We start from the raw sequence: 18,436 nt of genomic DNA, 5'->3' as shown, positions 1-18,436 counted from the left end.
GGTAATCCCCGGATTCTGCCAGCTCTGCCTAAACCAGTAAAATCGCCGTCATTGTCATCCTCCTCCTCCCCCTCCTCCTCATCCTCCTCTTTTCGTTCACACTCGTCACCGTGACATTGCACCAAAGTCAAAGAAAAGGGCAGGCGTCTAGGCATTGTTGTAATAGTCATTAAGTAATATTCATAGTGCTATACATAATTTTTGGTATCATATCCCATCCCGCTCCAAAGCGTCACCAACCATACAGTAGAGGAAAAGAAAGAAAGAGGAAATCAAGGCTCCGCATCGGCCTCCTTGCCCAGACCCGGCTGGTTCTGGCCAATGTACTCGGACTTCTTGAGCATGTTCCACTTGTCTTCGTCAGAGTCGAGGTGACGGAAGCAGAACCAGAAGAGAGCACCGCCGACGAAGGAGATGCAGGCAACGGTGGTGTAGTTCCAGACCAGGAGAGGGTCATCGGACAGAGGGGTGAAGGCCTCGCCAATGGCAGCGGAGATGGCGCTCATGAACAGGTTGACACTCATGACGAGAGACTTCATGTTCTCGGGAGCCTTGGAGTAAGCATACTCGTACGAGGTGACGTTGGCAAAGATTTCGGCGAAACCAATGAGGATGTAGGGCAGGCACTGAGCCCAGACGTTGATGGGGGCAGGGGGGCAGAGCTCCTCCTCGCCGTCGACGATGATGGTGCCGTTGGCGTGGTCGCCGCAGGGGCTCATCTTGTAGATGTAGTGCTGCATGACGGCAGAGGCGACCATGGAGAGAGCGGCAATGAAGAAACCAGTCGTCATACGCTTAATGGGGGTGAAGGCAATGCCGAGTTTGCGGAGGCCGGGGTAGAGCAGGTGGTCGATCAGGGGGATCATGATGACGATGGAGATGGGGTTCAGGTTCTGGATGATGTCGTTGGGGACACCGTGAAGCTCCATGGTACCGGCCTGGATGGTCAGGTTGCCGGTCATCTGGTTGTAGGACAGGAAGAAGACGGGCAGGAAGAGGAAGACCTTGCAGGCCATCAGACCACGGCGGACTTCATCAACCCAGGCGTCGTCGTAGGTCATCCACTTGGGGCGGGCATCCATGGCAATGCGCGAGGGGCGAACAGTGTCCCAGTCGATCTTGAAGAAGCCCTTTGAGCGCTTGCGAGCATAGAAGAACATCTGCAGGAACTTCTGGAGCAGGGAGCCGGTGGGAGGCTGCAGGCGGTAGTTCTTCTTCTGGCTCCACAGGACAAAGGGGGCGCTCAGGAACATGCCGGTGGGGATGAGGAAAGCAAGCCAGAAGCCAACATACTTCTCGACGTAGACCATGCTGATCTGACCGGTGAGAGAGCCGATGTTGATGGCAAAGTAGAAGTAGAGGAAGATGCGGGTGTTGGTTACGGCAGGGTCGACAATGACACGCTCGCCAGAGGGCAGGGTCTCGACGCGCATGCGCCTGTCCTCATTCTGGTCGGCCAACAGGGGAGAGACGTTGGCCTTGAAGAAACCAGTGCCGACGCAGAGGCAGATGAGGCCGATGATGAAGGCGGCAAAGGCGCTGTCCTTCTTGATGATGACGTCGGGAGCGGCCGCGGCAACCAGGATGACGTGGGCAATGGTAGAGATACCAATGGCCAGATGCAGAGTCCAGAAACGTCCCATGCGGGCATCGGCAATCCAGGCACTGTTGGCAGTGCGTCAGCAACCGACTACTTGAAGCTGCAGAGGAAGAGGAGCACAAGCTTACCCGACCAGAGGCATGATGTAGGCGAAGAACTGGTTGAACAAGCTGATACCCTGAGCAGCCTTGGGACCCATTCCCAGGGCACCGGGGTGGCCGCCATCGGGGTCGGAGCCGGTGGTTGAGCCCGAAGGCAGAGGACGGTTCACAAAGTTTGTGTAGAGGACGGAGGAACCGTAGTATGAGAAACGCTCGCAAAGCTCAACAAAGGCAATGGTGTACATGGACCACTTGATCTTTCCCGAGACACGGCGCAGGGTGCGCAGCTCCTCCTCGGTAGGGAAGTCATCGTAGTCCTCGTCGCTTCGGACTTCGACGGCGGTCGTGGGCTTCTCGTCAAAGCCGGCGGCGCGGTGGTCCGCCTCGGCAATGACGTCCACGTCGAGGTTGGCAGCGTTGCTCATGGTGGACTGATGCTCTGAGCTTCTGAGGTGACGACCCAGCAGATGAAGTGGGCAGAGACGGGATGGGCTTCGTAGCACAAGGAGGGAAAGAGAGAGAAGCCTTCTGTATGCGGCCGAGAGGTTGACTTATATAGCCGGTACGACGACGGAGGAAAGCGTCTGAGTCAAATGGGGATTTCGATTAGCCGGCTGCGGAAAAGGCACCCCAAACCCCCCTCCCCCAAGCCCTCGCAACCCACAGCATGCGCAACCATGTGCTGGCTCGGTCTTGGCTTTGTTCGTCCCGTATCGCGCGAGTGTTGGTGCCAGACAGCTCTGCACGTCTCGCGTGGAGGCGAAGGACGAGGTCTGGCTTCTGCTGCCACTTCGGTGCTAGAGCAGCCAGACAGGCACAACACCCACACAAGGCGCTTCGGGCCAAGACCAGCAGCCGCCGGAGCGCGATCCTGCTTCAGGGCAAGGCGGTGGCAACTAGACAAAAGATCCCGGACCAGTGCCGGGGCCAGCATGCAAGAGTTGGTTCCAGAGTGGAGGTGGCGAGGCGCCAGATTGATAGCGAGGGAGTGGGAGGGCCAAGAAGAGACGAGGCGTGGGATTTGGGTCTAATGCGCCATGGCGAACTGCCCGGATTAAAGTCTGCGGCGCTCCTTGGCCGCTAATCGATTGAGGCCTGGGTTCTGACCGCCTGCCAGCTGGGGCCATGACTGAGTGAAGCCTCGCAGAGAGCAGGTGCCCTGGGCTCGTATTGCTGCCATCCATCCATCGTCTCTCCTCCTCCACAGTCACAGTTCACGGTGCAGCACCATCGCTGCCGCCATCCAGCAGGCCCTATCCATCCCTCCTCCTCGGTTATTTTAGACGCACATGCTTCGCCGTCGGCACTCTCGTGGATCGCTGAAATTGCATCATGCTCACCGAGGGCCTGGATCGCGGTGCTACGCCTCAGACTACGGCGAACCCGCCCTGTTTGCTTCATTAGTACTCAGCGCATGAGCTGCCCTGCACGGCTTTTCTCTCCGGACGCCGAAACGATCCGGCGAGTTGGCGCACCAGTCTAGCAGCGGCTTCGATTGCCAAGTTGTTCGTTCGTATGTCCACGCTCGGAAGCACGCGACAAGCCTTGTGATGGCGGCGGGGCAACGACAGATGATAGCCTGCTTGGCGTCTAAGCGATGACACAGATATTGGCCATGTACGAGGTATCGCTATCCGGTGCCGTGGCCTGCTTGAGGAGCCGAGATCAAACAATCCGTTGCCTGACGATTGCATATCGCTGACACTGACGCAGGCGAGACACCAGATCGACTGCGCGCGGCCGCCCTGTTTGCTCCCCAAGCCAGAGGTTGCATTCCACTGCATTCCACACGATGCTCGATATTCCCCGTGTAACCAAAACCTTAAGCTTGTTATGCTTCTTCCTCCTCTCTCTCGGCCGGGTCCGGCAATGGCAGGGAAAGGCCACGGGCAATCCACCGTCAGCAAGGCCAGCATGTCACCCTAGGCTGGTCCAGGCATGGTGAGCGACCCTCTCGGCCCAACCCACGCACAGGCGCCACTCTGCAAAAGTCCCCTTGAATCCCTTTGACCCTCTCCGCGGCATGGCGGGATCCAATGGCATCGCCGTATCTTCTTTAAGCTTGCAGCTTGCAGGGGAGACATGCGACCTCCGCAGATACCGGAGGCCCCCCCGTCGCTCTCTAATTTCAAGCGTAAAGCTCAAATGCTCAAGGTTACTTTTTTAACAATTGCTGCTCCATAATGCGCACGAAGACCTCAACCGAACTAGTACGTGTTCGGAGTACACTGAGCGAGATGGTCTTACTCGCAATGAGTATTGCTAGCATCCGTATCAGCATTCCAGGGGCCCCGTTGGTCTGGATTCCGGGAGCCACCGAGCACGCAATTGGGGTCCGTGCAAGAGGGCAGCCAGCAAGAGTCAGTCGAAGCAAATAAAATCCGAAGCAACGTTTGATGCTGGCCTGCGCGCTTACGTTCCTGGAACGCCTAGACAGGCATGTGCCGTAGGCCCAAGCCCAAAGCGCGGTTGGCGTGAACGGAGTGCATCCCGATGAGGGAACCATATCCTGGTGATCCCCTCCATGCCGCTTGGAGAACAGGCTAGGGCAACGGTGTGGTCGACAAAGAGCTCTTCCTCTGCGTGGCGGCTGGCCAAGCTTTGCTAACGATGGACGGTGGGAAGCCTCGTCCATGTGGCTTGCGCAAAAGTCCTTCGCCAAGGCCATCTTGCAATGCTTGTCTTTCGTACTGCTTGACGTACAGATCCGCTACTCATCGCGATCGACCCTCCCACAGCTTCAACTTCATCAACGGCCATGAGGAGGCGCGACTTGGGCCTTTCCAACCCGATGGTTGCAACCCTATCGGTCGTCCAAGGCCCACCGGCGTCTAGTGGTGACAGCCTCTCCGGCCCTTCAGCATCTTTGTTGCACATGTCTATCTCGCATCATACGGGGTTGAGTGGGCCAGTTGCCACTGCTTTCAGAAACGATTCGTAATACGCACGCTCGGAATCAACGACGCGATGGGGTGAAGAGCAATCTGTTAGTCAAGATATTGGGGAAATCTGGGGAGAGGTCGAGCTTCGTCCAGTCTCTTGGATTGACTTCGAGGACGCCGGTCAAGGAATCCAGATTACCCCAGACGGACCAGAGTTCGTGATTGTTGAAGCAATCAGCCGTGGCGATGACTTCACCAGATAGTCACCATTGGGCGTCGCAAACTCTTTCTCCAGAGGCAGAGGGGAAAGGCTATCTGGCTAGCGTGTCAACGGCCAGGGACGGCTTGATTGAGGTCCGCAAGGAATCGATTCCGCGGCTGAGATTGAGGGCAAGGGATGACAAGGGCGACCTTTTGGGACACCATCAGCCACCCAACTGAGAAAAGGCCATCTCTTTTCGCCGTTACCTGGCATCAGCAGATGTTCCACCCTGGTTGGCGCATCGCCGTCCTGCCTTATCAAGAGTAAGGTGTCAGGCATGATATGCATCACTGCTCATTGGTTGCAAGCGGATGCTTTATCACTTGGCGGAATCCGCCTCGGCTTTCTGGTACTGCTAATGAATAGCCATCACCCTCAGGATACGAAGGACGGAGTATGGACCGCCCATTCCCAGTTCTTCGTATGTAAGAGTAATATCAGCCCGCACACACCTTTCCGTACCAGGCCATTGCAGAATGGACGGGTTATCTAGGTGGAGGATGAAGGGGAGGGCTGACCAGGTTGCTCAACTGCTTCCGGCCAAGCCTCTCGGCCATTTATCCTCTAACAACGCCACGAATGGAAGGGTTCGATAACGTTTCTAGACATGTCTGGGGTGCACAAGGAAGCGGGGATGGCGCATCCTTGGCTTGGATGGGAAACAGTCCGGCCCAGAGCTGCTGGCTGCTTCTAAGCCAACGCCGCCTCTTTTCCCACGAGGCGTCCCCGAAGAGCGAGACGAGCCATCGGAGATGGCGCTTCGCCGAACGTTCGATTTTCGCCCCATTGTCGAGATCTAGCCATTGAGGGGCTAAAAAGGCGACCACACCCTTTCACAATCCAAGGCGGCGTCCACAGGCGATTGCGAAGGGAAAATTCTGCCTGTGGCTGACAGCCACCTTGTCACCGGCTTTTTGTGCGCTTGTCTGCGTCTTCAGTTGACCAACAACTCGCAAACAGGTTCAAGGTTCTTTCAGAACCTACTTCACGAGGCTTCAACTCACTCATCTGACGCTTTCCCCTGTTCGTTGCCATCTCCGTTAGCAAACCTCGCCAGCTCCACCACCGACTCCTTGGCATTTGGAGGTGAGCCTCTGTCAGATGTGATGGCGTGCAACGGAACCACTCCCTCACGGCATTAGCGCCTACGCAGATACATTAGCATCGCTGCAGGGAAACAGCATGAAATTGGTTCGGAGAATGCCAGTTGATAGTACAATGCGACCTCTTGAAACGACCGTCGGCTACTAGAGGTTCGACAATGAACGTCCTCCGTCTCTTTGGCATATTGGCGGCATGCAACTCCATTGACGACTAATCTTCCGGAGCAGAGCAGCAGCCCAACTCTGTTGAAGCGGGTATCCATCATGAGGTGTGGCATCCTTCCATGTCGTGATACAACGTTTCTAATATCCTGCACACTCCTTTTCAGCTACACTTTCGGTGGGTTTTGACACGAGAAGCCGACAAACCTGCCCCGGCTTCCCGTTCGATGCCAAGAATAACTACAGCCTTAGAATTGATCAACCTGGTATCAAGGTCCTTTGCCGAGCCAAACTATGTTCATTGGTACAGGGCAACACTGCAGATCGCTCCCATTTGTACTTTACACCTTTCTGCCATCAACACACGCGGAACCATCGTCCAGCTCTCATTAGGGGCCGCCTTTCCCGGCCGGCTGTGGAGCGACAGACAAGAACCGGGCCTTGACCCCCGTGATCATTGACAGGAAATAGGACGGTTGCCCAACCTGCGGCGGAACAGCCACCTCCACATCGAACCGCTCGAACAGGGCTGATACGACCTTGTAAACGACCATCTCGGCCAGGTTCTTCCCCGGACAAGTCCTTGGTCCTCCGCCCCAGTTGAGGCTGTATCGCTCCATGAGGCGCGTATCCGAAGACTCGCCACCGAGCCAGCGATCCGGGTCGTAGGCCACTGGATCGGCTCCCGTCACGATGTCTGCGTTTCGATGCAACGCCACGGGGTTGCACCCGACTGTCGTGCCTCCCGGGATGAAGTAGCCGCGAATGTGTGCGCCCGCGTCAGGGACTCGGCGAGGAAGCGACATGCTCAGGACTGGATGGAGGCGCATCGCTTCTCTTGCCGCCGCACGCAGATATGGCAGCTGAAGTGTACCTGCATATGACGAGGCATCCGTGGCGCTCCGAACCTCTCGTCTAACCCTCCTTTGCACATCCTCATGTGTGCCAACCATGGTGAAGATCGATGTCAGCGTCGATGCCATGGTCTCATGCCCTGCGCCAAAGTTTGTCATTGCCATTTTCCTGAGGTAATTCTCAGTGAAATCGGGCTTGTCCCTGTGAAGCTGAATCAGGTCCGCCAGGAGGTCTGCCCGGTCGTCTTTGGGGGCATTTGTTTTGAGGGCAGACTTGATCCTTCGAGAGATGCGCTTCCCGACGTCCTACTGTCTAGGTGAGCAACAGAACCTACAGTGGCTCAGGGGTATATGATGGGTTGCTGTTACAACTGACCGGAAAGAATGATCGAAAGCCGGGCGGAGCAGCATACTTTAGGTTCCAAAGATCCCTGAATATCCACTCGAAGAGATTTGACCGCAGGGTCAACTTGGTCAAGGTCGGGAAGAGGCCCATGACACTCTTTCTTCTCCAGCCAAGGTAGCTATGCGCGCTGGAACCCCAATCTGTTCCCGCCTTCAGCAATCCCGGTGACCATGACAGGACCGACGCCCCCAGACACTCGACGGCGATGATGTGCATCCATTCTTTGAGGTCGATCTCTGCACCATCCAGGGCTTCTAGTCGCGCGATGACCTGTTTGATAACTTCGTCGACTGCTGCTTCGAACTTGACCACGTTGGCCGTCTGGTAGACTCGGCCAATGAGTCGCCTCTGGAGACGGTAACGCTTCGTGTCTCGCTCAGAAAGGAGATCCAGGCCGTCGGCGAAATGAGGACGCAAGAAGGCATCTATTTTTGGCCAGTTGAGGCTGGTTGCCACTGCAGCCATGGATCAATCAGTAAGCAAATCGCCAACCATGATGCCTTGACTGGATTTGACGTACAGTAGAAATCGGTCTTCTCGAACCCTTTTGTGCTACCTTTCAACTCGTCAGCCGCAATACGTCGAAGCAATCGCCACCGATGCATCGTTCCACGTACTGTAAATCCTGTCAAAGGCCTCTGTACTGTTGAACCAGAGCTCGTTGGGTCCAACCCGCACCACTTCGCCATATTCCCGATGCAGCCTCCGTCCCAACTCGAACATGTGTCCATTGCGAGCATGATATGCGTGCCAAATATTTGAGACGGCGGCAAGTCTTGGCCCAGGGATTCGTGCCAGCGGGTGAAGAAAGAGTCTATACAGGACGATGGTTGTGATGCTCAAGAGGAGCACGCCAAGTCCGTAACACAGGGCCCAGAGAGGAGTCCACATCAGCCCGGATCCCACTTCCATTCCCACCACATTCAGCTGGTTGCCCAGATGATGATAATCAGCGAAATAATCTCATCATTGTCACTTTTAGGTTTGAAGGTGAAGTGTGAAAATGGTGGATGAAGTGTGTCATTTAGTGGAATTACTGCTTGCGAATGCTAGTGGAAGTTTGGTTATTTTTTTTTTTTTTTTTTTTTTTTTTTTTTTTTTTCTTTTCTTTTTCGGGGTTATCGGCTCACGCAATATTTCCTTAGATTCAGGGTAAGCGCCCAATGGAAGCGGCATGAGCTCCAATAAAGCGTTCAACAAGTACCGTATCTTTAAATCCAGAAGAAACCTTAAACATTATTATTTCCTAAAGAAAAAAATAAAGTCATGGTGATTGAGGCTGCGAGGGTTTGCCGTGATGAAGCCGGACTTAGCCAAGCAGCATTTGCAGAACATGGTCTATTCAAAGCTGTGGTGGCTCTTTTAACTGGCCTGTGCTGTATCCAAGAGCTTGCGGTCAACTCTCAACATCAACGGCATACTTGGGACGATCGAGGTTCCACTTCATGTTGTCGAGATTGTGCGTAGTATGGAATGACTATTTGACCATCATCAGCTTGGAACAGCCCTGAAGGCTTCTGCCAATGAGTGCTGTGTTTCTCTTATTCTGAAATTATCTCTCTATAGAGGACTTGAGGTCGACAAATCTCTAAAGATGCTTAGACGGCACCTATGTCATGCTAAGCCTAAGAGGGAGCATCTTTGTGAACTACTTGCAAAAGACTGATCTACTCAGTCATCTGTGTACGTCGCTCATCCTCCCTCAAGCTTCGACCTTCAGTCGTCTGCCCTCCCCTCAAATTGTACCGTAAAGGCAAGCGCCTTGCCATAATGCCATAATACATAGCCACGTTTAAATGTTGCCATAGAAGCAGGAGCCATCATAAGATGGGCCGCAAAACGGCTTGGCGTTTGCCCTCAATACACGAGCATTCATTCTTTCTGCCTTATAAACCTGCGCGACTGACTTCCCCCCTTCCTCCTCATCGGTATGATGGTTTGGGTAACTAGAGGAGGATGACTGATCTGCAGAGCAGCGAGCCCCTGCTCTAGGTCTGTTTGTCCGTCAGCGGAGCTCGTCACATTGCTGGCTGCAGTATCGCACGTACCTTGTTCCTCAGTCTTCTCCTTCTCCTCAGTTTCCTTAGTCTCCTCAGTATCCTCAGTCTCCTCAGTTTCCTTAGTCTCCTCAGTTTCCTTAGTTTTTTTAGTCTTCATGGTCTTCCTAAAGCTCTTCAGGTCCTGCACGCTAATAATAGCCTCATGCGAAATGCGATGGAGGAAAAGGTATTCGTGATCTGGCCATTCGTGATCGACACCCACACCTATGGCCACAAACGCCGCGACAAACACGTACGTATCAGCTGTTATCTTTGCTGTGTCGATCTCATGGATATAGATCTCTTCCGGCTTATGACCATAGTTCACCTCGAGCCTAGAGGCCCATTTGGAGGCATGTTTCTCGTCACTAAAGGCGGATAAAAAACACGTGCGTAGTCGGTTTTTCCAATTGATATGCAACCTAAAGGCTTCTTTGAAGCTCCATTCGTCTGAGATTTGGAAAGCGACGTCTGCTGCAACAAGATCTCCTGTGGCTGGATCTTTTTTGGATTGGGACTCAGGATGGGTTATCCTCAATAGCTTTTCCGGGAGAGACCTGCATCTGTAGATCTCCAGGATAGAGTCGCCGGCCATGTCTTGTGGTTGCTTCAATGATGTATCGATGCTAGGTAGGTATGCTGGTACGCAGCTACCTTATGTATCAAAACACTGATGCCAAAAACAAGCAGACAGAATATGTCGTAATCATCAAAAGAAGCAGAGACTTTACCATCTCTCGCAGCCTGGATCAGTGCCGAAAACGTCAACTTATACCCCGCGCTTCGCCATAGGACCAGCACCGCCATTCCTGCCTAATGCTTTCTACCTTGGGTAGATATGTGGGTGGCCTCCGGCCTTAGTACACAAGGCTTTCTCGTGCTGTTGGTCGGCTGGCTTTCAGAGATGCCCATCGCAGTGCTTCGCCTCATCAAGTGTGGAAAGTCCTGCGGTGCTGAATACGGTTTCGGCCTGACCAAGGCACCCTTTAGTATACATCCTTAGAAGAAGCTTACGACGCTGGGGGCTCTAAAGGTTCATCGGGAGGAGTTCGGAGTCGGCGAGCAGCATTCGCACAAGGTGGTCCATGTAAGGCCGCGGCAGGTCTTTCAGGTAATATCGGGTTTGCATCTACCATGTCTAAGAGCTTGCGATCCATCCTTGACATTAATGATATACTAGGGAGGGTCGAATTTTCACTCCATGTTGTCGACAGTACGCGCAGTGGGGGAGAGTCTTTTCAACCATCATAAGCCAGGAAAGGCTCTTCTGAAACTCAGATGCCCGTCGAGAGAATTGAAGTGTTGATCAGACACTGATTTGGCCGCCGTATAAAAGACTGGAAGGTCGTTAACGCTGCTTCGATCCTAATACTCCAGCACGAGAAATGTCTCAAACTGCTTCGACGGCGTCTATAACTACGCTACGGATACCAAGAACAACATGAAAGAGGTTCTTTGTGGTCTCGCATCAATAACTCACAGTCCTAGCTATTCTGCCAGGATAGATGCCCGCCTTACAATGGTTACCATCAAAGCCATCATGACATGGTCCGCGAAGTGGCTGAAAGATCCCCCCCAGCCCCTATTCACAGATTTGTCGCTCACCCGCCTTCATGCCTCTACCTACTGAACCTGTGCCATTGGGTTCCTCTTACTCCTCATCGGTATCAGATTGGACCGTATCCTCAACCTGCAGGAAAGCGAACAATTGCGCCAGGTCTGTTTATCCATCAGCAAAGCTTATCCTACCAATGGCCGCAATGGGCACATACCTGCTGCGACAATCTGCTCCAGGCTCCGCGTGCGAGTAATACACTCGCAAGGAATGCGATGGAGAACAAGATATTCGTGCTCTGAATATGGATGAAAGATATCAAGTGTGTTGGTCAGAGACGTGGCCTCGAACACGCGTGTACCAGCCGGCAGCTTTGCGGTGTCAACCTCGCTGATGTAGATCTCGTCCGAGCGACACCTGCCCTTGGCCACTCGGTCCTTGGCCCATTTGATGGCATGGTCCCCGTCACAGAGGACAGATATGAAGGGGCTCGCCACGTGCCGCCAGTAGCAATGGTCCTCGACGACTTCCTTCAGATGTGGTTCGTCAGAGATTTCGAGATTGGTTTCCGATTCATAGTCTCCTGTGTCTTCGTCCCGAAGTAGAGACCCAGGATAAGTCATTCGGTAGAACTTTTCCGGAATGTCGTCGCATTCGTAGGCATCCAGTTCAAAGAGGCCAGCCATGGCTTATGGATGCTTCAACGCTGTATCGATGTTATGCTAGTGCGCAACTAATCGTCAAGATAACGTCGCCAACATCAGGTTGACAGAATAGGTCGTAAGCAAGGGAAGTTAAAGACGCAACATCTCTTGCAGATTGAATCAGTGCCGACAACATCAAGTTATACCAGGGGCTTTTGGGCAGACCTGGTCTCGCACTGCCACTGCTGCCAGATGCTTCCATGCGGGCGGCCTTCGACCGTGCTGTGCTACACGAGGCCTTCTTTGCTGTTGGTTGGCTGCCGTTTGCAGATGCCCGAGGTAGAGCTTCGCCTCGTCAAGTGTAAAAAGTCTGGCGGTGCTGAGCGCATGTGTGGTTTCTGCCTGATCAAGACACCCCTCAGAGGGATGAGATGTTGGCCCATTTCGTGGCCGTGGCTTGGATATACGTAACCCTTTGCGTAAAAAACATACTGCAGCGGTCCGAACAGTAGACACTCTCCACCAGACTTTGATCAAGAATCTTTCGTCCAATCGAAGGAGTCGAATTGACGCTCTGATTTCGCGGCCGCATGAAGAGGGCAGCAGCCAGACTGGGCTATACTCGCTGCCGCAGTCGCGCCGTGTAAGTCAGCTTGGAAGGTTGCTGTCAACATGAAGTAGTCAAGATCGATCGCGCGATGGCACATGGAACATCCTTTCCTCCAGGAATTCTATCCAGTCTGGCTATGTCTTTCATTCAATATTGAGGATCGAGCTGATGGCTTGAGTCTATTAGTGTGGATGGCGGATGTTCTCTCTTCTGCTATGTGCCCGCTCAAGTTTTTTCTGTGATGAAGTATAAACTGCTGCAGTTCCAATTGACATGAGCCAAACTAGAGTCGAAGCTGTAGGTCAAATGATATGCAGATGGAGGTCGTATCTATAGATCAAGTATGTAATTTGAAGTTCATTAAAATATCTAAGCGCCGATATGCAGGTTATCGAAACAAGAGTTCTATCTGATGGGTATCGAGCTCTCCCACATCTATCCTCATTCTATGTCATCTTACCATATTGGATATCCATTTCATCCATATCACTTGGACTCCGCCTTCTTCTTCTGCTTCCGCTCCTGCTTCTCCTTCTTCTCAGCCCTCCACCGAATGCCCTTGGCCATGATGACCATCAGCGGCAAGCAGCACACAATATAAATAGCACCAAGCATCGTAAACGACCAACCGACACCAATAGCATCCATCAGCGGCACAATCGCCGCCGTCGCGCCAGCGCCCACCAAACACCGGGAGAAGTTGTTCGCCGCGCTCGCCGTCCCCGCCTTTCCGGGATGAATGTCGACGAGGAGCGTGTTGGTCGTGTTGTTGAAGCCAATCATGCCCATGCCCATGATGCAGCTCAGGATGCACGGCACCGAGACGTGGACGGCGTAGTTCATGGCCCAGCCCCAGCCAATGAGGGCGAGGCCGCTGAGGCAGAGCAGGGGGAGGCCGACTTCCAGGCGGACGCGCTCGATGGGGAAGTTGGACAGGTCCTGCTGGCGGCTGCGGTCGAGGGGAATGTCGAGCTTCTGGCAGTATCGCTTGTAGTTCCTGTTGATGGCGGGACCGACAATCAGAGCAGCGAGGACGGAGCCCATGGCCAGCGGCAGGTACATCAAGCCCACGGTGATTTCATCGTATCCATACGAGTTCTTGAACAAGGTAGGCATAGCAGCAGAGATGCAGTAGAAGCCTGCGAAAACAAGGCTGCTGCTTCCGAGCAGCAGTCCGGTCTCCTTCTCCAGCAGCATGATCAGCGAGCCCAGGATGTTGGGAGGCTTGAACTTGAAGGTGTTTTCCGGCGGAGGCGCCGCGCGGCTCTTGTTCCGGTGAGAGGTCAGCATCTGCCATCCTGATCGGTACAGCGGCGGCGGGTAGATGGAGCCGTCGCCGACGATGTGGCGGCACGTTTCGGGGAGGAACATGAAGAGCAGGACCACAGTGACTCCAGCAAAGATGACGAGGAACCAGAAGATGGACCGCCAGCCGAGTTCCTGCGCAAGGACGCCGCCGAGGATGGGACCGATGGCTGGGGCGAGGACGACGGGGACGACGGTGTAGCCGACGTATTGGCCTCGCTCGGCTGACGTGATGACATCGGCCACGACAGCCATGCATAATGCCACTGTTGTGCTGGATCCGGCAGACTGAAGACATCGAAGGCCGAGGATGGCGCCGTAGTTGGGCGCCAGAGCAAGGCCGATGTTGGCGGCAATGTATATCACGAAGCAGATAATGTAAGCCGGCCTCCTGCCGCCACTATCCGCTAGAGACCCAAGGACCATTGGTGTGATGCCCTGGAAGATCATGTAAGTCGTGATGGTGAGGTTGATCTGCGTGCTCGACACGTGAAGCTCGTTGGAGAGCTGCGTCAAGGCTGGCAGGTAGATCTGGGCTGACATGGGCGAGAAGAAGGCCGTGCAGGCAGCTCCGAGAGCCAACATACGTTTCTGCCATGTTGTGTAGATGGAGTAGGGGGGAGGGACGGTGGTTTCTTCTGCTGGGACGGGCTGCTTCTCTGGGTCGGCGAGGTCGCTTGAGGGACGGTGCTTGTCCGACTCTGAGGAAGCGGTTGTTGTATCTTCGGGGGTGCCCATGGTGGTGTTGATCTTACACGGACGATGGCGCTATCATGTCCCAGTCCACTGAAGAATTTTTTTGAGACTGAGAGGTCAAAGGTCAGAACCTCACCTCTTATAAGAAGAAAAGGAATAAATCAAAATCACCAGTTCTCGGCAGCCAGAATATGAGAAAAGGAGAATCTGCTATGGAGAAAAAGCTTGCCATCGGCCAGCGTTCGGCAACTTGGATCCGTGAAGTTGTCGCCGCTCGTCGGTGCCGAGATCGGCAAAACGGCCGGCCAACCTGTGGTTGCGTCGCCGTCCCGATCAGGCAGTCTGGCACGGCGCATCACTTGGTCGCAGGCCATTTTGGCGGTGGAAGAGGGACAGCAGGCGGTCAGCATGCGGATGACGTGCATTGATGGACGGACGAAGCCGGCTCTGCGCTGGAGATGCTCTGATTTTGGTGTTTATGTATGAAGGTAGTATTACAGCAATACGCCACGACTCCAATTGGACAGTCGTACCTGGATCTCACGTATCTAGCTTGCTAGGTAGCGTATAGCGCCCGCTCTCTATATCATGAAGACAGATGCAGTAACCATACCATGCAGCATTGAATTTGTAGCAATACCTGTCTGAAGCACGACGTCAGCTGCATATCGCCAAGCCGGGTGCTTTGTCGCTTCATGTCTAGTTCTCTCTCCCTCTCTGTCAATCGGGCGTAGCGGCGACTCCACAGCTGCAATTCTCGATCCTGCCGAAAAAATACTCGGCGCTCGTACCTCCCGAGTCTCGGCTGGCGGCATGGAAAAACCGCTAATTCCGGGGCTTTGTTCCAGCCATGTGGCCACTAAAACAAGCACACGCTTAAACCGTTGTGGATGAAGATGGGCTCAGCTCCTGCACAGGGGCAACAAGATCGATCCGTGATTCTTCGTTGCGCTCTTCAAGATGGTGAGCCCTCAATGCCGTTACACTGCATCTACTGTTATTGTTACTGTGACTAAACGGTGTCATCATGGCTTCACCCAATAGAACGTCGCCTACAACACGGTGCTGCGGCAGAGCAAGGCCATCCGCAGTGACCTCGCCAACCTCGAGTCCAAGAGCGCGCCCACGCCCGCCGACATTGGCAGCGTCTCCGTCTCCTTGACGTCCTTTTCCAAGTCCCTCGACGAATACCACAACCTCGCGCGCCAGGAGCTCGTCCCCAAGAAGCAAGAGGAGGCGTACGAGCGCGTGAAGCGCTTCCGGGAGGAGCTGTCCGAGTTCCGCGCCAAGCTCGACGTCGTCAAGAGGAGCCGGGAAGAGGCGCAGCACCACCACAACCGCTCCGAGCTCCTCGGCAGGAGACCGTACAATGCCACGCCCGAGAACCCCTACGCCAGCGCCGCGCCGACGACGACGCACTCGTCGTTCCAGCCCCGGCACACCAGCTCCAACAGCGCCTCGCTGACGACGGGCGCCGGCGACGACCTGCGCGAGGCGCATGCCTTTCGCGAGCAAAACTTCTTCAACAACACCAACCATGCGCTCGACGACTTCATCGCGCGGGGGCAGGCCGTGCTGGGCGACCTGGGCCAGCAGCGCGAGACGCTCAAGAACACGCAGAAGCGGCTCTACGGCATCGCCAACACGCTGGGCGTGAGCGGCGACACGATCCGCATGGTGGAGCGCCGTGCCCGCGAGGACAAGTGGATCTTTGTCGCGGGCGTCATTGTCTTCTTCTTGTTTTGCTGGCTCGTGATTCACTTCCTACGATGATTGCTCAATTGGTAGCGTGCGGAGCGGCGCCTTGGCGTTTCCAGGTTTGGGGATATCAAAGTGTATACATTTCTCTTTTTCTCTCTGCTTTGAGAAGCTATTAAAAAGATGACCAAAAGTCCCTTTCCCCGTTTTCGCCAGAGCACGCACACCCATGCCGTGCTCTTCATCCGTCCTCCTCACCGTCGATGCAGCTCAGCGCTATCGTGAAGAGGACGTCCTTTGTGGTCTGCACCTCGACAATCTTCGTCTCCGGGAGAACGTGGTTGCTCGTGCTGATCCTGCCGCCCATGCGCGTCTCCCAGTCCGTCACGTCCCACTCCAGCCCCTTGGTCGTGATGCGGCTCGGCTCCTGCAGCGGGATGATGCCCACGTGCTTGCCGAAGACGTCCTCCTCGCCGTCCTCCCTCACCTGGATGCGGTGGGTGCCCGTCTTGAGGAGAAAGGTCAGGCTGGAGCCGGAGAGGAGGTAGACGCGGCCCTCGGCGTAGGCGGGGTCGGACTGGAAGAGGTAGAGGTGGTGGAGCTGGCTGAGGCCTTGGTCGATGCGGCCGCCGATGCCGCCCAGGGCGATGATGTCGGTTCCGGGGGGCTGCGTCTTGCGGATCCAGGTGATGGCCTTGCCGAAGTCGGTCGACTCTTGGTCGGTGTCGTGGATGATCTTTGCGGGGGTGTGCTGGGAGGTGTAGAAATTGTGGACGTGCGGCCTCAGGGAGTCGAGGTCGCCGATGATGACTTGGAGGTTTGACTGAAGAGCGTTAGATGAGGCTTGAGGAATGAGTAGGTCATCAGGCTTGGAAAGGATGATGTTTTCCAGCTATAGAATGTGGTGTGACGCGAAATCTGAAGACTTCATTGCAGCAATGAAAAAGATACAACTCACGTATTTGCCCTGGAATGAAGAGAGCTCATGCAGGCGATTGGCGCCGCCATCAGCAGCGACACGGAGAGACGCTTGTCCAGGATTAGCACTGAAATGTTCATGTCTCCTATATTGTGCAAGGGATGTGGCTTGAGAGCGTACAGTTTCTCCAGAGCTTGCGCAGGTTGCTGCCGTTCTTGAGCGGCTGGTTAAGCACCAAGAGGGCAAAGGGCTGCGGACTTCGCTGGTCCAGCAGGAACCTGTTAGGCTGCCACTCGAAGACCGAAGCCATCACGGCCGATTGCTGTTTGATGAGAGCTCGGTGTCGGTGATTGCTGGTTTGATGTCGTTCGGCGGGTGTGACGGGAGAAGAGAGGAGAGGATCGAGAGAAGAAGAAGTTGATGCGGCTGAAGGCCTTGAAACTTGACAGGCCAGGACAAGGGGGTGCTGTTTAGCTATGAAGGTGAGGAGCTGAGTTGAACGGAGGAAGAATGAAAGAAAACCGGCTTATGCAGACGCAGAGCAGAGCCACTTTAAGTACTTATAGTCTGGCTGCCCCTCTGAGAACTGAGTGCGTGTGAGCTGGTCAAGTAGACGAGCTGTGTCCCTTTTATTTTTCCCAGCTGGTTTGTGCGACGTCCAACTGGAATTTCAGCTCGTAAAGATGAAAGGATGGAGATGCCATCAATGCCTTTTTGAGTCCAAGCTCACCGAATGGCCCTGCGATCAGCGGCTCAACCCCCCCTGGACAGCTGATATCAATGCTTTTTTGACGAGGATGCGAAGGCGTGAGTGCGATTGGAGGGGAGTGCTTAGTCAGGGTAGGATTGCGGCATGACATGAGCTCCTGCATGCAGCTGTTGAGACGAGGCTCATGAGTCCAGATTCTCCTTGTTTCTACGTACTGGTACCCGAGTTGATGAACTTTGTCTCCATTTTCTTGGTATTTAGTTTATTGAAGACCACAGTATCACATGAGAAACTCCAGAGTACCTCCAAGTTGCAGTTCTGACTCTGTGCAGGCAATGAAATACTGGATCGCCTCATACGTGATGCAATCTACCTCTTTAGAACCAGCTGAAGCAGAGCTGCTCTCCTCCCCCCAAACCCCACTGCGGAAACACGTCATGGAAAATTCTCGGCTAAACACGCCACGTTTCCGCACCTCTCTGTCCCGACGATGATGAGATAAGGCCCGCTGACCAATCTGGCGATTCTGTCATGGATCCGATCCAAGCTTCTTTTTTTTTCCGCGATTACATATCCAAACTTGCGATACTGCTTCCCTGAACATAGTCATTGTCTTTCCCCTATTGGCCTTTCTACTAATTCCATTCGCACATTCATACAATTCCTCACAATGTATCGTGCAGCGCTAAGAACAGCCTCACGGCCCGCCGTCGGCTTGCGCACTTCTCTGGCCCAGGCCGCACCCCGGCGATTTGCCTCAACGGCTCCCGTAGACAGGCCACGGTCATGGAAGAGTTCGGCCGTTCGGTGGGGGTTGGCGATTGCCGGTGTCTACTACTACAACACGAGCTCCGTGTTTGCGGACGAGTCCGAGGGTATGTTATGCGTGCT

At 54.5% G+C, this 18,436-nt stretch overlaps 7 protein-coding genes across 7 annotated transcripts; 1 reads left to right on the top strand and 6 right to left on the bottom strand.

The window, feature by feature from the left end:
* Positions 1 to 272: 272 nt before the first annotated feature.
* On the bottom strand, positions 273 to 2,145 carry CCMA1212_005683 (putative peptide transporter ptr2; the record flags this gene model as incomplete). Its single annotated transcript, XM_073702933.1, has 2 exons — positions 1,729 to 2,145; positions 273 to 1,665 (listed from the first exon to the last, which is right to left on the bottom strand). Exons 1-2 carry the CDS (start codon positions 2,124 to 2,126, stop codon positions 273 to 275), a joined length of 1,791 nt encoding a protein of 596 aa, XP_073558614.1. The 5' UTR covers positions 2,127 to 2,145.
* Positions 2,146 to 6,499: 4,354 nt separating this feature from the next.
* On the bottom strand, positions 6,500 to 8,382 carry CCMA1212_005682 (Cytochrome P450 momooxygenase gsfF; the record flags this gene model as incomplete). The annotated part of the gene is made up of 3 exons (XM_073702932.1): positions 7,988 to 8,382; positions 7,341 to 7,825; positions 6,500 to 7,270 (listed from the first exon to the last, which is right to left on the bottom strand). The coding sequence occupies exons 1-3, from the start codon at positions 8,280 to 8,282 to the stop codon at positions 6,500 to 6,502; spliced, it is 1,551 nt and encodes a 516-aa protein (XP_073558615.1). The 5' UTR covers positions 8,283 to 8,382.
* Positions 8,383 to 9,242: 860 nt separating this feature from the next.
* Positions 9,243 to 11,652, bottom strand: CCMA1212_005681 (uncharacterized protein; the record flags this gene model as incomplete). The annotated part of the gene is made up of 2 exons (XM_073702931.1): positions 11,182 to 11,652; positions 9,243 to 10,006 (listed from the first exon to the last, which is right to left on the bottom strand). Exons 1-2 carry the CDS (start codon positions 11,648 to 11,650, stop codon positions 9,243 to 9,245), a joined length of 1,233 nt encoding a protein of 410 aa, XP_073558612.1. The 5' UTR covers positions 11,651 to 11,652.
* A 1,052-nt stretch (positions 11,653 to 12,704) lies between these two features.
* Positions 12,705 to 14,261, bottom strand: CCMA1212_005680 (putative transporter AQR1; the record flags this gene model as incomplete). Its single annotated transcript, XM_073702930.1, has 1 exon — positions 12,705 to 14,261. One exon carries the CDS (start codon positions 14,259 to 14,261, stop codon positions 12,705 to 12,707), a length of 1,557 nt encoding a protein of 518 aa, XP_073558613.1.
* A 125-nt stretch (positions 14,262 to 14,386) lies between these two features.
* CCMA1212_005679 (uncharacterized protein) lies at positions 14,387 to 14,593 on the bottom strand (the record flags this gene model as incomplete). The annotated part of the gene is made up of 1 exon (XM_073702929.1): positions 14,387 to 14,593. One exon carries the CDS (start codon positions 14,591 to 14,593, stop codon positions 14,387 to 14,389), a length of 207 nt encoding a protein of 68 aa, XP_073558236.1.
* A 586-nt stretch (positions 14,594 to 15,179) lies between these two features.
* CCMA1212_005678 (Protein transport protein BOS1) lies at positions 15,180 to 15,992 on the top strand (the record flags this gene model as incomplete). Its single annotated transcript, XM_073702928.1, has 2 exons — positions 15,180 to 15,182; positions 15,264 to 15,992. The coding sequence occupies 2 exons, from the start codon at positions 15,180 to 15,182 to the stop codon at positions 15,990 to 15,992; spliced, it is 732 nt and encodes a 243-aa protein (XP_073558235.1).
* A 166-nt stretch (positions 15,993 to 16,158) lies between these two features.
* Positions 16,159 to 17,146, bottom strand: CCMA1212_005677 (Thiamine pyrophosphokinase 1; the record flags this gene model as incomplete). The annotated part of the gene is made up of 3 exons (XM_073702927.1): positions 16,159 to 16,740; positions 16,876 to 16,946; positions 17,017 to 17,146. The coding sequence occupies 3 exons, from the start codon at positions 17,144 to 17,146 to the stop codon at positions 16,159 to 16,161; spliced, it is 783 nt and encodes a 260-aa protein (XP_073558185.1).
* Positions 17,147 to 18,436: the final 1,290 nt, after the last annotated feature.

This window comes from Trichoderma ghanense, assembly GCF_004382785.1.
Source record: "Trichoderma ghanense strain CCMA-1212 chromosome Unknown scaffold_6, whole genome shotgun sequence".
In the NCBI taxonomy this organism is placed as follows: Eukaryota; Fungi; Ascomycota; class Sordariomycetes; order Hypocreales; family Hypocreaceae; genus Trichoderma; species Trichoderma ghanense.
The sequence above is the reverse complement of the archived record's forward strand: the minus strand, read 5'-3'. Positions and strand labels throughout refer to the sequence as shown.